This window comes from Buteo buteo, chromosome 1, assembly GCF_964188355.1.
Source record: "Buteo buteo chromosome 1, bButBut1.hap1.1, whole genome shotgun sequence".
Lineage (NCBI taxonomy): Eukaryota > Metazoa > Chordata > Aves > Accipitriformes > Accipitridae > Buteo > Buteo buteo.
The window spans coordinates 8,501,273-8,516,407 of NC_134171.1; the positions used below are offsets into that span (position 1 = coordinate 8,501,273).

The window sequence follows — 15,135 nt, forward strand, 5'->3', positions numbered from 1 at the left end:
TGAATGGTTTTGTTCTTGGCTTCACGTTACTCATTACTAACTTTAAAACACTCAGAAATAACACACATTCTCAAAAAACCACTCTTATGAAAAATACCAGCAGTTACTAATGGTCAAGTGGCACAGAGACAGAACTGCATTAAGCTTTAAGTGGCTAACTCAAATTAGATGCATTAACCATTAAAAAAACCTAATAGTAAGTAGCCATGACTTGAAATAGTGTTCCCAAGTAGTTTCACATGCAATTGTCTGTCAGGCCTATCAAAGTTAAAAACTGAGACACTCAGAGCAGTTACTGTGCTACCTGGGAAGTCTAGTTTAAACCCCTTTTAGCCATTATGTAGAAGCCTTAAGTAAAGGCATCAGATTATTCTAGGTAGACATGGAAGAATTTGGCTTGACCTTAAGACCACTGTTATTGAAGGGAATATCAGAAAGAAGCAAATTGCAGCTCAAGCTGTAATTAGGTATTACACAACAAAAACACTTAAGAACAACCAGAGACAGAAAATGCCATGAGAAAAGCCACCTGGGGAGGGCAGAGACGGCTTACTCCATGTAGTAAGCAAAACAAACTATCATTTTGCTGTCTTTTCTGGAAAAGATACACACTAGGAAGGCTGTCTCCTTCACACCAGAACATAGCTCTGACTTTATACCAATGCCACAGTTTCCTCATCAGATCAAGCCACCAGATTTTAAGAGCACCTAACAAACTAGATAGCTAGTAATATTGCTTACAGCTAGGATACTCACTTGAGTTGAAAAGTTTAAGTGTCTCCATTGAGCCTGACAGTGTTGTAACACCAACACCCAGAAATTCCATTTTGGAGATAAAACCAGGTGAGGTGACTTTAACAAAAGGTCCTGTGTAGTAAACAGGAGTGAAGTGTCCGCCTAGCTCTTCTAGCAGTTTTTCTAGAGAACAGAACTTGGTAACCAGCTAATGGACACCTACTAAACTAACCTGCTTCTAAGAAGTCTGCAAAAGGTCAACAACAGGCTTACCCATTATAATTAAGTCTTAAATTCACTCCAGTGGCCTGCACACAAGTAAATAGTTTTTAAGGTCTCCCTCAAAGAAAGAGGATGGTGCTAACACACACATATCCTAGCCTAGTATCAGTATCAGATACATGGCTTTCAGTATTTTCCTGCATTTTCTTATCCACAGAACATCACTAGTAGGAAATGAAATTAAGAGTCATAAGTAAACACGTATCATTTATTTTCCAGCAACATCCCATACAAAAGCAATAGAAACATTAACTGCTTTCAGCAGAAAATCTGTACAGTGTTATCATTTACAACAGTTTTACATTTAAAATCAGCAAATTAAAAAGAATCAAGCACTTTCCCTAGACATTGTTTTCTTGAGTGTATTAACAAACAACTCATGACTATTTACAAATTTCAAATTCAGGCTACTGCTTTTTAAAGCTTTATTGCCTAAGCTTTACCATACTGACCTCCAATTTCTTGTGAGTATTTAACTTCCAATTGTTTCTGAAACATTTTTGCAAATAAAGAATGTTATTTTAAAGGTACGGCAGTTAATCTTACAGTAAATAACTGCAGTAGATGGGTTTACTAGTACTAATCAGCAGTACAGTTCAGCTACCACTTGTATTACTTCAAGTCAGATCTTCGTAGAAGAGCCAGATGGAAAAGCAAGGTATCACAGATGCTCAAATATATGTCCCTATTTTGCTCTTGATCTGCAGGTGGACAACTGAAATTATGGACACAATGGGGGTGGGAATCAGTTAAAATCTTGCTGAACTATTTATAATTACTTGAGGATAGCACTGCCTTTCACTAGTTTTTCTATTGAAAGCCTGTATAAAAAAAATCTGATATACATAAATTAAAAGTTAAAAAGAAGTCACACAACTTAATGGTATTTTTACATAAGTTTGGTCCAGAGAATATGTAGACCAACCACAACTTAGAGAACAGTCTTGAACTTTGCTTAAGCTTTTCTTACTATAAACAGTTTATGAATCAAGTTAACCTCTCAAATTTAAAAGAAACTTCCTCTAAAACAGTTTGCACAGACTATTTAACTGACAGTATCAAAATCTTTAAGTGGTTCCCTCAAACACACTTCCAAGTCAAATTCACCTTCTGCTTGACAGTCAACATGTCTAACTTTGGTGGGAGTGCCAGAGCAGGTATCCTGGAATACAAAGTCAGTTAATAATTAGCAGTTAAATACAGGTTTAGTTATGCAATAATTCATTTCACTTCTGTAATTCATTTAGACCACCCGCTAACAGAGGCTTACAAGCACTTTAAAGGCCTTACAAAACTCCAGGGCTAGTCTTAAGATTAAAAAGATTTAAATGAAGGCTTCTGCCCATTCAACCACATTCCAAGATTTCTTGCATTTTAAGGATCTCTATATATGCATACATTAAAACATTATACACATTCAACATTCATCAGAGAAACAAATCCAGTAAGAAAAACATTACTAGATCTTTACTGAAGATTACTGCTCAGGTGTATTAAATGCTTTCTGGATACAAAAAGAGCCTACTTCAAAAAGTCCGAGTGTGCCAAAATTACATCCTATTTTAACATTAGATATTGCATCTAGAGTAGTATTTCCACTGTACATCACAGTTCATAACTGACATGCTTTGAACAGATAAATAACCTTTTGCAGGCTATGAAAAATGAGATGTGTCGTTTGAGATGGTCACTTAAGTTCTAACTCTCTAAACTCAGACTACAGACATCTACTGTCACAGTAGACTCCTTTGAAGTAGAACTTAATTGGCTATAGCTGGGAAAATTTAAAGATTGCTCAGCTTTATGAACAGTCCCTAAACACAACAGATTACGGAACTTCTCATGTATTCAGGCTACTTTGGGTACAATTCTAAGTAATGGACCAATTATTAACAAATATTTATGACAGATATGCTTACATCATTATCCTGACAACTCGTTTGAGATTCAGTAGAATTGCTTCCAACAGATTCTGTCTCCATCTCACCAAGGTCAACAGGACTACTGTAAAATAATTTAAAAGAATACAACTTAAAACAAATTCAGTTTTTTAGTAGTAAGTTGCACTTTGTAGGTGCAGGTCCGAAAATGATGGCCAAACAAGAGCAAAAAGACCTACAGAGATCAACAGGGACAGTGGTGGCAAACTGCAGAGACCAACCAGAATACCAGGTCAACTCAATACAGCCAAAATGGCCAAGGACTAAATTAAAGTCTTGAGACTGAATACTGCAACTTGTCAAAGACAAATACTCAATACTCAAAAAATGCCTCAATACAAATAAAGACAGATGTTATGGAAGAGCAAGGAATTATTTCTTTTCTCCCAGACAAGGTTTTCATTGATTTCTTTTGCAACATAAGATTTAACATTCACTGTACACAGAACTAGACCCCAGCATCTGAAGATAGACTATTATTTCAACACCAACATACACAGTAGGCTTCAGGCTGAAATACCAACTCCTCTCACATCAATTACAAGTAAAAGGAAGCTAAAAGTAAGCCTTTGCTTTTAGATCCCATTGCTCCATATGGGTTTTAAAGTCAGCATCACTGTTAGTGAAAAACAGTAGTTTATCACCACAAAACTGTTTCCTGAGGAATTAGTTACATCTGAGTCCTCTTCATTCTGTAGTCCCACAGTTTTGTTTTGGATGTTCCCTGATCAGCTTTATTGCTTTCTATAGAGGAAAATAACTAGTTGCATTATTCTCCATCTTCTAGAGCAGAATAGCACAGTAGCTTGGACTGTGAACACATGGACTGTGGCCATGCTTTTAATTCAATGGTACCCTGAGATGATTTTACAAGTACATCTTTCCTCCCCTCTGCTCAAGAAACAAGAATTCATACCACTGTTCTTGAACTAGGAAGTGAGAAGGCTCTGAGGCAGGTTCTCGTACATTTTATTGGTCCAAGCTCAATATTCATGAATCTGTCAATTAGCGAGACCTCTCTAGCACTGCTTCTACCACAGATTAATCTGCAGACTGCTCTGAAAGAATTAGCTTGCCTCAAGGGTGTGGTATTTTCTTTTATAGAGTACTGCAGAATGAGCTCTGATTTCACCCAGTGACATGCATTAAAGAAGTGAGGAATATATATGTATGCCCTTGCAAGGACACTGGGTAAGTCTAGTCCCACCAACTAGGTCCAGAAAGCTACAAGATATTTTGACCACAAAGGAACTGAATAGCACTACGTGTGGACAAGTAACTAATGAAAACATTCAGCAATCACTGACTTGTCTCAAAAAGGGCTATGCTGTTTTTTTGGGGGGGAGGGTTGTTTGTTTTGAACATGAGGTTTTATATATTCATTTCTATAAAGGTATCTTGAATACTATATACATACATTTCTTGCAGATCACATCCTTCTTCAGTAGGTGGATCCCACGAATGCAATGCAACTTTCCATAGTTTAATTTGCTGGTCCCATGACCTACGGCTGTACTTCTTAAATTTATTTGGAGTTCTGGGATGAACTCCCGGTATACGATGGCATCTATTCAGATATTAGACATGAAAAATTCATTAGTGTTTTTCACACATACATAACACATAGTTTTAAATGGTAAGACTGACTGCCTGCTACACAGACTCATTACAATGCAGCAAATTCTAAGTTACTATATTATTTATGAGAAAAGCCTACACGCAATTCCAGCACTCAAGTGAAAAGCTGTCAGCTGCTTATGAACTTCCAGTTTTTCTGTCTTTGAGTCAAATAAAAAAAATACAAAAAGGATTAACAACCACAGGTCTAAAAAGCCTCATTCCAAACTTAAGAGCGACTGTAGTCCATTCTGTCTTTTAGTTTCCTAATGAGAAAATGGACTGCAAAAAGCAGTTTCATTGCCTCTAGTTGATAAGCACAACCAAAAGAACTTTCACTTCCGTTTCTGAAGCATGAGAAGGTTTGAAGGGGTGTTCCTCATGCACCAACTAGTTAAAAAAGAAAATCCATGTCTCATTTGATTGTGTGACTTACTGGTTAAAAATGTCTTAGAAAGTTTAATTTCTAGATGCCTTCTATCTGAATGTGTCTCAGATACCAAGTTTAGTATGTTAATATGCTTATAAAGAACAGGTATGTGTTACAATTGAATATTTAGTTTTCCAGAAACCCAAGCAGCTTACCTAGGAACTTCTTTAATGTATCTATCATATGCAATTGTGTTTTTTCCGTAGTTTATCTGTTTTTGTCTTCTCATCAAAACCACTTCATCTGTCTCAAGTTCTACTGTCACAGTGGACTCCTTTGAATCAGAACTAAAGAAAAAACATTGTAGATTTAGCACTACTAGAAAACAAGTGACACTCAAACAAATCCATGTGTAGATTATAAAGAAACATGTTAAAACTTTTCAAATGAATGCTTGGGATGTTACTGAACTATGATGTTGGAGCAGACTTAAGATGAACTATTTCAAACTCAGCATTTTAAGAAGCAACGTGGTACATGTTAAAACTCAGACCTGTTGTCAGGATTTTCCTCAGCTAAGCTACAAATTTAACCTACCTTCCAGAGGAGGACTTTCTTTCTCTTGAAAATTCATTTATCAGGAGTTTTCTTCTGTATCTGTAAGAGTTCAAATCAATATTAAGAATATACATACACAAAAAGAACACGTAAGGGTGCACTGTCACAGCTCACAGTTGATTTTACTTCTCAGCTAAGCAGCAGTCCTGAAAAAGTCAACCCAGACACTGTAAATGCCTTTCCACTATGGAATGGATGTTTCAGTTTTCCCCTAAAAAAAAAAAAAATTCTAAGACTTTCTTTTCCTAAGTCTTTTCTCTAAATATCTTTTTATAGCAATGATATGCAAAAACAGTAATTTGAGTTACTTTGAATGTCCTTTCACTACAAGATTCAGGAAAGGTTTCTTCCAAAAGGGAGATATTTAATGATAATGCTATGTCATTCCTGCAGGACTTAAGCCAAAACTGATCTAAAAGCAGCAGACAAGCTGCAAAGGTTGGTCTCATTTTACTACAATGGTGAAGTTAAAAATAGAAGTCAATACAGATTCTACAGGACAACTACCATTTCCCCTCCTTTCCCCACTTCATCTTAAACACCCATAGGTACCTTGCAATTTCTTTGTTAACACTGTTCCTCATTTCTTCTTCTTCTACTGCAGTTCCCCAATCTGAACACCGGGAAAGGGGTCCAGGGCCTTCTGGTGTTGTAAAACTAGAAAGAAAAAAAGAAACAAAGGAAAAAAGCCTCTACATTAAAATTTTATTATATTGTATTTCCCACCCCAGGCATCTCCCCCATTCACAGCTTGCTAGCTATTTAGTATATTCATTTATAGTACTCACAATGGCTGTGAAAAATCTTGTATTGTTCTATTAAAATTTACAATGTAAAATTAAGAATCATTTGAGAGTTCCACCTTGAAGTTGTGTGGTTTGGGGTTTGTTTGTGTCCGTCCGTCCCCCTTAAAAAGTTTATGTAGATATCTACAGAAACATACCACTGTAGCATGTAACCTAGCCTACACTCTCAATAATTTTAAGCTGGTGTCCTTCAGAAAATGGTATGCGAAATACCAACTTTACTCATTTACTCACTTATTTTCACTCCACTACATGAGTTAACAAATATTTATTCTTTCACGATCGCAGACTCATTAGCCATATAAAAAACAAAAGTTAGAACACAGAATTAAATCGTACAGCTAATTAATTAAAATTACGCCATGGCACCAGGAGATTCTCCATGTGAAAATATACCTAGTAAAGAAGGCACAAGAAAAGCAGTCAATTTTTAGCTAGTAAACTGAGATTTGCTATGACTTTGCAAACTGGTATTTAACAACTTTATTGTAGCCCATTAGCATCATGAGCAGATTCAGACTGTTGCAGGGGAATAAGCTTATATCCCTTCCCAGCCAACAATAGTTGCCTATATTCAGATTATTAAACGTTTTCCAGTTTCTGTCCTCCTGATGACCAACTTTCCTGAAGTACTAACTCAAAACCGTATCCTGCACACCAGAGCTTTTTCTGGAAATGCTCTGGAGACTTACCAGGATTCTGTGCAAAGAAGTCCATTGAAGTCAGGGAATTAGATCCACCTGTGCTAAAACCAGGTCCAACTCCCTCCCTGCTCCCAGCTCAGAAATAGTCTTGCGCTATTTTGAAGTTTTTGTTAAATTCAAACTGAAAGTTCTTTCTAGAGGAAAGCCAGTTACCAACTCAGAAAAATTAAAAATCCATAGCAAACAGTACAGGTCCCTCTGCAAATATCTGCTCAACCTCCAAGGATTTTTAGTATTTGCTTATATTAAATTCTAACCTTGCAGAAAATGCAGGCTACATTCAGTTAGTGTTCTCTCATGGTAGAGGACAGTGCAATCCCAGCAGTACCCAGTTAGTCCCAACATCTGAGCTATTTCCTCATCAACACTGTGTCACACCTTTTTATAGGTGTTTGATTCTGTACCTGTGCTGTGTATACAGAGAATTAGGGAGAACACGGGAGGGTCTACAGCTTTTTCTCTTGATTAATTTGCTCTGATGCCAGACAAACTGAGCTTAGTTCTCAAGACTCTCATCCCCATGTGCCATCTCACACTTGGCGAGAAGTTCTGGTGCTGTGCTAGGACTGCAAATGGTGCTCAAACTCTGCCAGAAGGGCAGAAGAACAAGGCTATAACCACACCCCACACACTGCCTGTCCAGATCTGTTGTATGACCAAGCCTCCATCCCAATCCTCTTCCAGTTTTAAAATTTTATTTTGACAATGTTGAATTAGCATAAACAAAATGTAATTTTAGCCCAGGAAGAGAACAACTTCCATCAGAGCTGAATCAAAACCAATCCAGAAAGTATGCCTGTTCAATACTGGAAGACACACAAAAATGTTGCTTATTTCGGTTGAAACTGATGAAGCAATCTGTAAAGTTTCATCCTTGTACTCCTGTTCAAACACACTTCCTGAAATTAATTTCATTTACTCTGGATATTGTAATTTGAGCCTTTGACCAATATCTTCCCTGCTGATTATCAGCAAGGAAAAATAGGTAGTTACAGGGCACAACCCATCTCATTCTAGATTAGAAATCTAGATTCAATCAACTGGGCTGCAGGCCACAATTCCCATCCACTGCTAAAAGGGACTAAAGGGTCTGTGGCATGAATAGCTCAGATGTAGACAGTGATATAAAATAAGATACTTTCACTAAACTGAAGTTCACCTGTGCTGTGAAATGGTAAGGAAGGCAGCGAGTAGCAGTATGAACAGAGCAAGTGACCTCAGAAGTAGACCCCACCACACATGTGTTGACACACTTAGACACAACTTCTCAGTCTGTACTGCCTTCAGAAATATGAAGACAGATGGCTTCTAAGGCTTGAATTTTTCATTTGTCATCTCATTTAGTTTTACCACAGCAGTATGTACAGCTTATATCCACAAACAAACATAACTGGCTTGTACAGTTATTGCTTCACGATAAATGGGGGTAAGCAAGCATGAAATAGGGCAGAAAATTATGAAGAATATAATTCAAGACATAAGAATGAAAAATATTTATTCTTAAGAAGTGACTCCAAGATAAGAACACTGCACTAGATTCTCTTCCCTCCTTTAATATCAGCTATTTATGGCGGACGAGTGATTTATAAATAGGCAGGGCTTGAAAAACTGAGTACAACACACAATTCCACAGCTCCTGATGAACAAAAGAGCAGAGGGATGTTTCTATTGCAAGCACTGCCTACCTCTCCAGCCTGTTATCAGAAGGCCTGTACTTGTTCTCATCAAAAACGGATGAATCGGATTCACTCTGCTTTCTCCGCTTTCCATCTGCGCCACGTTTTCTTCCTTGGGACCAGCGAGGCAGAGGCTGCGGGCTGGAAGCAGACAAGCCAAGACAACGTGAGCACGCTAGGTGGGTTTATTTAATTAACCTCTCTGTAACACCATCGTATGCAGGCACGCTGGTGTATTTACTAGTTCTACTTCAACAAACCAAGCCTGGCGACACGAGGAGGTGTGGGCCTTCAGAGTCCCCTCACAGGGAGGCTCTCCCACGCAAGGACACTCCGCTACTAACGGCCCCACAACCTGCCCCTCGCCGCCCGCCCTTGCAGACAATGGCGGGCACGGGGAACCCGGGCATTTACACCCCCCCCTTCCCCTACCCCCGCGGGGGGAGATTCAGCCCCGCTTCGCTTTAATTGGGAGGGGAGGAATCCGTACCTCAGCGAGGGGCCACCGGCCGCCCCGCCGGAGAACATGGCGGCCGCCCAACGGCCCCGCCGAGGGCGGGAAGGGCACGCGCAGGGGGCGCGCGGGCCCCGCCTGAGGGACGGGGAGAAGAAAGGGCGGGGAGGGGGGGGGGGGGGATGAGTACCGGTACCGGCACCCCTGGGTTCTACCTGCTCTTCGTGCCGCCGTGCGGGCTCCTCTGGCGGAAGGACATGGCGGGAGGTGTCCTCGGGAGGAGGGGGAGCCGGAGCGAGGACGAGATGCGGGAGAGCGACCTGCCTTCCCGCTCAGCCCCTTCGCATCTCCCGCCGCCGCTGACTGGCACCGCCCGCCCCGCCTCCGCGGAGGGGGCGCCTGCGCCGGCCCCTCCATAGGGACAGGTACATGGTGGGGAGCAAAGAAAGAGAAAGGGAAGGGGGAAAGCGCAGCCGCCCTCTCGCCCAGCCAAGCCGAGCCGGCTGGTGGGCGCAAAACAAACACGCTCCCCGCTACGGCGTCCCCGGCACACGCAACCCCGGAGACGCTTACCGACCCCACCCCCCCGCCGGTGATAATGGTTTAACCCGGTCCCACCGGCCCCGCCCCGCCCCTCCCGGCCCCGCCCCGGGGCGTGTTGGCGGGAGAATCAAGCGCGGCGGCGCGCGGTTTTGGCGCGCGCTGGCGGCGGGGCTAACCTGCGGCCCGGGGCGCGGAAGCGAAGCGCTGCCCACGTCAAACAGCAGAAAATAACCGAAACAACAGGAAAAAAACCCAGCGATTCCCGTGATCGGACGATGAAGGATTGCAGCCACCAGCGCGGCCCTTTAATCTGCGAAGAGCACGTCGTATTTCAACGGCCGCTTCAAACCCTACGGCAGGCTGTTACGACGTAAATTTACGTTTCATAAAATGACACGGCATTAGATAATATTTCATATCGGTATTGAATAACGTTGGATAATCCCCTGAGGTTGCTATGCTTTAGTAAGTGGAGTTTTTAGGTGTTTTTAATTGCACATGCATGGTGTTTCCACAGAGGCAGTGAGATCTATTCATCTGCGAGATCTGGTAGATACTGACATTTTACAACAGTAATTTAGAAACAACCTGGAGAACTCCTACAGCAGAACACAAGCACAGCTTTAAATAAAAATACCTTTGCAGCCCTTGTGGACCAACGGCTGGTGGGACACTTCACAAAGAGATGCATACAAACTGGGCAGCGTTGTCTTCTGGCCTTAGAGTCTTAGAATCATTTAGGTTGGAAAAGACCTTTAAAATCATTGAGCCGAACCATTAACCCAGCACTCCCAAGCCCGCCACTAAACCATGTCCCTAAGCACCACATCTACACGCCTTTTAAATACCTCCAGGGATGGTGACTCAACCACTTCCCTGGGCAGCCTGTTCCAATGCCTGACAACCCTTTCTGCGAAGAATCTTTTCCTAATATCCAATCTAAATCTCCCCTGGTGCAATTTGAGGCTGTTTCCTCTTGTCCCATCACTTTTTACTTGGGAAAAGACACTGACAGACCTCACAGAACAGAACTCTCTCTTGATTGCCCTCAGACTTCTTTTTGCAACTTCATCGCTGCTTAACTGAAAAATTAATAATTGGTAATAACCTGAGGGCCGTACCAGGGTAGGAAGTTTTCTCCTCACATCTTTAACCCGGGTCCCAGGGAGGCAGCAGACTTCCCTAAGAAGCAGGTCCAGTCGGGATATTGGGAATTCTGTTCCCCTCAGGAAAGAGTCTATGACAACAACCCATCTGTTTTTTCTTTATGGAAGCCGTTTTAACACAGGGCATAGACTGACTTAACCTCATCGACAGCTCCAAGATAGATGAACTGTCATCCTCATTAACGTTCGGTGCTGCTTGCAGAGCCTCACAACAATTAGACAAGGGCATCTGGGGAGGTGGGGTGGTGATGGAGGAGATGCACCCGCTGCGCCGGGCAGGAACTTGTCGTCGTTCCCCTCTTTCTCTCCAGTCACCGCGTTCAGCCAGGCAGAGAGAGGATTGGGAATCCTCCCTATCATGCGTCCTGCCTGCCTGTCCGTCCCGTCCCAGGGAACGTAGGGTGCCTTGGTGCTTCTGCTTGGACATGGCACGTAGCTATCACAGTAGCAATGGCAAAGTGGTGAAGTTACACCTAGGTTACCTCTAGGTAAAGTGATTTTATCTCCGCAAGCAGGAAGCATTCATATTTAAAAAGGTATTATATTTGGAATGTAATAAAACCTTCATATTTCTGCAGGTTTGGTATTCAACATGTGATATGGTAGCAATGAGAATGGGGTGTTTCTCTTGTAGAACCAGATTAGAGTTTTCTTCCCTTTTTTCAAGAGGCGCTTTTCTTGCTTCTCAGACCAGCAAACACATCAGCTGTTGTCAGATTAAGGTTAAAACAATCAGCAAAGAGAAATAACATTCTTAATCTAATAAAACTTATTGACATTAGTAAGATAGAAAGCAAAGGAAATAGCACTGTTCTCGAAGTAAGCAGGTTTTTTGTTCTAGAATTCAGTTTCTAAGGTATGCAGTTACCCCTGAGAGTGTTTAATTATGCATTGTATTTCTGCTTGTTCAGATGCAATCTGCATATTCTGATTCAGCTGTACAGGAAATAGTCTGTTTTCAGTATACTACAACAATCCCTATCATGATGCCTCAACTGAAAGCTTAAAAATTACAAAAAAGTGCCTCCTTCGGAGAAAGCCCACAGTCAGAGTAGTCATCTTTTTTTTCTCTAACGAGCCCCAGCCAATTAAATTAAATTAAAACCATTTCTTCCCAACACACCTAGGTAATACTCAATTCATCCTATACTGTCTGGTCATAAATTTTCTGCTGCCAAAAGGTAAGTTCTCAAGAACTACAGGCTTTGTAAGAGCTATCGTGAGCTATAGCCATAGTAGCTCTTGCTTGCCATAGAAGCTGGCACAATTTTGCATTAATTCTAATAACGCAGCTTCTTCTAACCACATCTCACCTGTGTGTCACAAACTGAATCATCTGTTGTGCTTGCCCAGCTGGCCTCTTCATTACTGGTATTTGCTCACTGCCTGCAGCATATAATTAACTTCTTTTCACTATCCCTATCTTCATTGTCTCTTCTTAAAAAAAATAAATAAGAATACCACTGTACAACAGCTATGATAATGAAAGTTCAAAAAACCAGAGCAGAATTATAGTCATGATATGAGGGTACAGAAAATAGGATTTTAAACTTAGTTTTAGCAAGCTTTCTTCTGTATCATACATGGTTTGCACGTCAGTCTACATTTTTACTGGATCAGCCTCACCTTTCTCTCACAGGTAGCAGAAATCCCGCAAACTTTGGCTCTGCTTACTTGACAGAAACACAGTTATACATTCATACTGAATCTAGCTCATACAAGGTAAATGCATGGAGTCAGTGTAAAAGAGTTACTGAGCTCTGAAAACAATACAAAAAATCTGCAGGTTTCACCAGTAAAGCTTTCTAGTGCAGATGTGGCCTCAGCCCAAAATACTTCTGATGGTATTTAGGGATATGACACTATTTGAAAAACTGCAATTAGATTATATTTTTCCCCCTTTAACTTGTGTATTCTTTTTAGTAAGGTTGCAACAGCCACTGCAGTTCTCAAGAATCTCTGCTCTTTGGCTCAAAGACCAGACACTTAAAGAGCAGTGAGGGAAAATTTAACTGTTGGCCAAGCAAGTGCAAAGCAGCCCTGGAGTAGACATTTACCAGATTAAAGAGCATAAACATGTCTTCTAATGAACCTGGGTGAAGCAATCCTAACATTCATTACTATGACAGGCTGGTTTTGAGTAACACTTGCAAGATCGGCAATTGAAATGTGTTTGATGCATGGCAGAAGTAGCAAAGAAAAGTTGTTTTGTTTTCTGTTTTTTTTTATTTTGAGCAGCTTCACACAAAAGCAAATACCAAAGCCCAGCAATAGTTTTGGAGACACTTTCTGAGCACATATTGACAGGTGCCGTTTTGTTTTGATTTTTTTTTTAAGAAGATACTTCATGCATAGCAAGGTTGAAGTGTATGTTGAGAGGGAGAATTTGCATCTCTAACTGTAGAAATGAAGCATGGTTTCACAAACTACAACTTTCTCATGTAATTATTTACAGACATGAAAGTGAAAGATGCCTGACTTGTGTTTCCAGTCTTTACATAGAGTTGGAGCTCTTGTCCACAAGTTGAGTAGAAAGGACATAGTCACCAAGCACAGTGGGTGGCAGTACACACCTTCACGTGCTAGAGGGAAGGAATTGTCTGAGCAGCATAATTGCAGCCATAACAAATGTGTTGCTTTGGATCCATATTATTTAAAGTAATTAAGACAGCCATCAGAGGAAGAGCGTCTGCAATATGCAATACGTATCTTTGTCTTTCTGCCTCTTCTTCACCATATGCTCCCAGTAATTTCAGGTCCCTAGACTCAAAACTTGAGTAGTTCCAGAACACATTTATTTTTTCCTGTTTCCCAATTAATCTATTCTGGAGAGTTCAATAGAATGGCCTACAGGAACATCCTAGCTGAAGTGTGGTAAATAACCAGACAGCCCTTCTTACACCTTTTTCAGTTTGCAGATATAAAAAGAGGCTTTCTTCAAGGCTGTGCAAAACCATACAGCACAGTATCTACAGCTGCTTTTAACTCTGGACATAAGAGCAAGGGTGAGAAGGCAGAGGTCAGATAAGGGTCCCAGCACAGTAAAAACTGCTGAATTTTCTTCTACCAGAGATCACTGCAGTATTATTATATCTGTGGTCTTGAAGGCCAAGAGGAAGCACCTGCTCGGTGAAGCTCAGGATTGCTCAGATATGTTAAAGATCTTCATGGCAAATTCACAAAGCTCATTGCACATTGTCTTTTCAAAAGTGGGAGAAAAATCATACTATTTTTTCCAAAAAGGCACAAATACTGTTCAACCACTTGGCTGAATTTTTTCTTGTTTGTTTTTGCAAAGCTGTGCCAGACAACAGATGGATGAACACACACAGACACTCACACTAACTTCCCAGCAGAACTAACAGCTTCAGCAGTGGGAAGACGACTACTCCCTGCCAGCCTGCCTTGGGAACTGCACCAGGCCAGACCAAGAGTCTGCAGACAACAATTTGCAATGGCTTTTAGAAATTAAATGGTTTGAAATCTCAGCAGCTGGCTTACTTTCTATTGATTTTTTTGTTGTTGTTATTTTACTCAACTTTTCAATGGCTTTACACGTTTTTCCCCCATTTGTGAATGCAGTGAATAAAGATGCTTCACTTCTACAAATCGCATCTACATTCTCATTATATGTACGTATCTCAAAGACTTCTGCTAATTATGTATTTGGAAATGGTGTTTTTAGCTGTTTAACAATGCTGTTTGGGTGGAATGTCTACATACCTAGCGCTCCTGGCTGAAATCAGTAGTATTTTGAGAAGAGGTAAGGGAGAACTGTGTTCACTTTCCATCAACTCCTTGTTTTTAACTCGAAGGTTGTACACAGGTCCTGTCCTTTTCTCCTCAGAGATCTCTGTTGTACGATGTCTCCAAAATGCCTGCCTTTGGGCGATAACAGTCAGGCTGGCTCCATGCTCAGTGAAACACTAACATCTGAAAATAGGACAGTGTAAGGGATTTACCTTGGAAGTTCCTTTCCCTTTGCCTGGCCTTACCGTAATTCTACAAACTCATGCATCTTCTGTGTGGCATCTGCATAAACATCCATGCTCCTGCAGGAAAGTTTGTTACGCTAGCACCTCTCCTTTCACACACATAGCTATGGAAAAGAGAACGGTGTTCCTGAACCAAGGACATGCTTGGTTCAGGATGTACATTGTAGGTTCAAAACACAAACAAACTCCATCTCCTCCAGCCTTGCTCCGAGATAAATGACTCGAACAG

The 15,135-nt window shown here is 41.0% G+C and overlaps 1 protein-coding gene across 1 annotated transcript; it reads right to left on the minus strand.

Annotated features, from left to right (window-relative positions):
- Nucleotides 1-1,207: 1,207 nt before the first annotated feature.
- Nucleotides 1,208-9,576, minus strand: SLBP (stem-loop histone mRNA binding protein). Its single transcript, XM_075040630.1, has 8 exons — nucleotides 9,418-9,576; nucleotides 8,758-8,889; nucleotides 6,115-6,219; nucleotides 5,542-5,601; nucleotides 5,160-5,291; nucleotides 4,375-4,524; nucleotides 2,937-3,021; nucleotides 1,208-2,179 (listed from the first exon to the last, which is right to left on the minus strand). The coding sequence occupies exons 1-8, from the start codon at nucleotides 9,459-9,461 to the stop codon at nucleotides 2,063-2,065; spliced, it is 825 nt and encodes a 274-aa protein (XP_074896731.1). The 5' UTR covers nucleotides 9,462-9,576; the 3' UTR covers nucleotides 1,208-2,062.
- Between the last annotated feature and the right edge of the window lie 5,559 nt (nucleotides 9,577-15,135).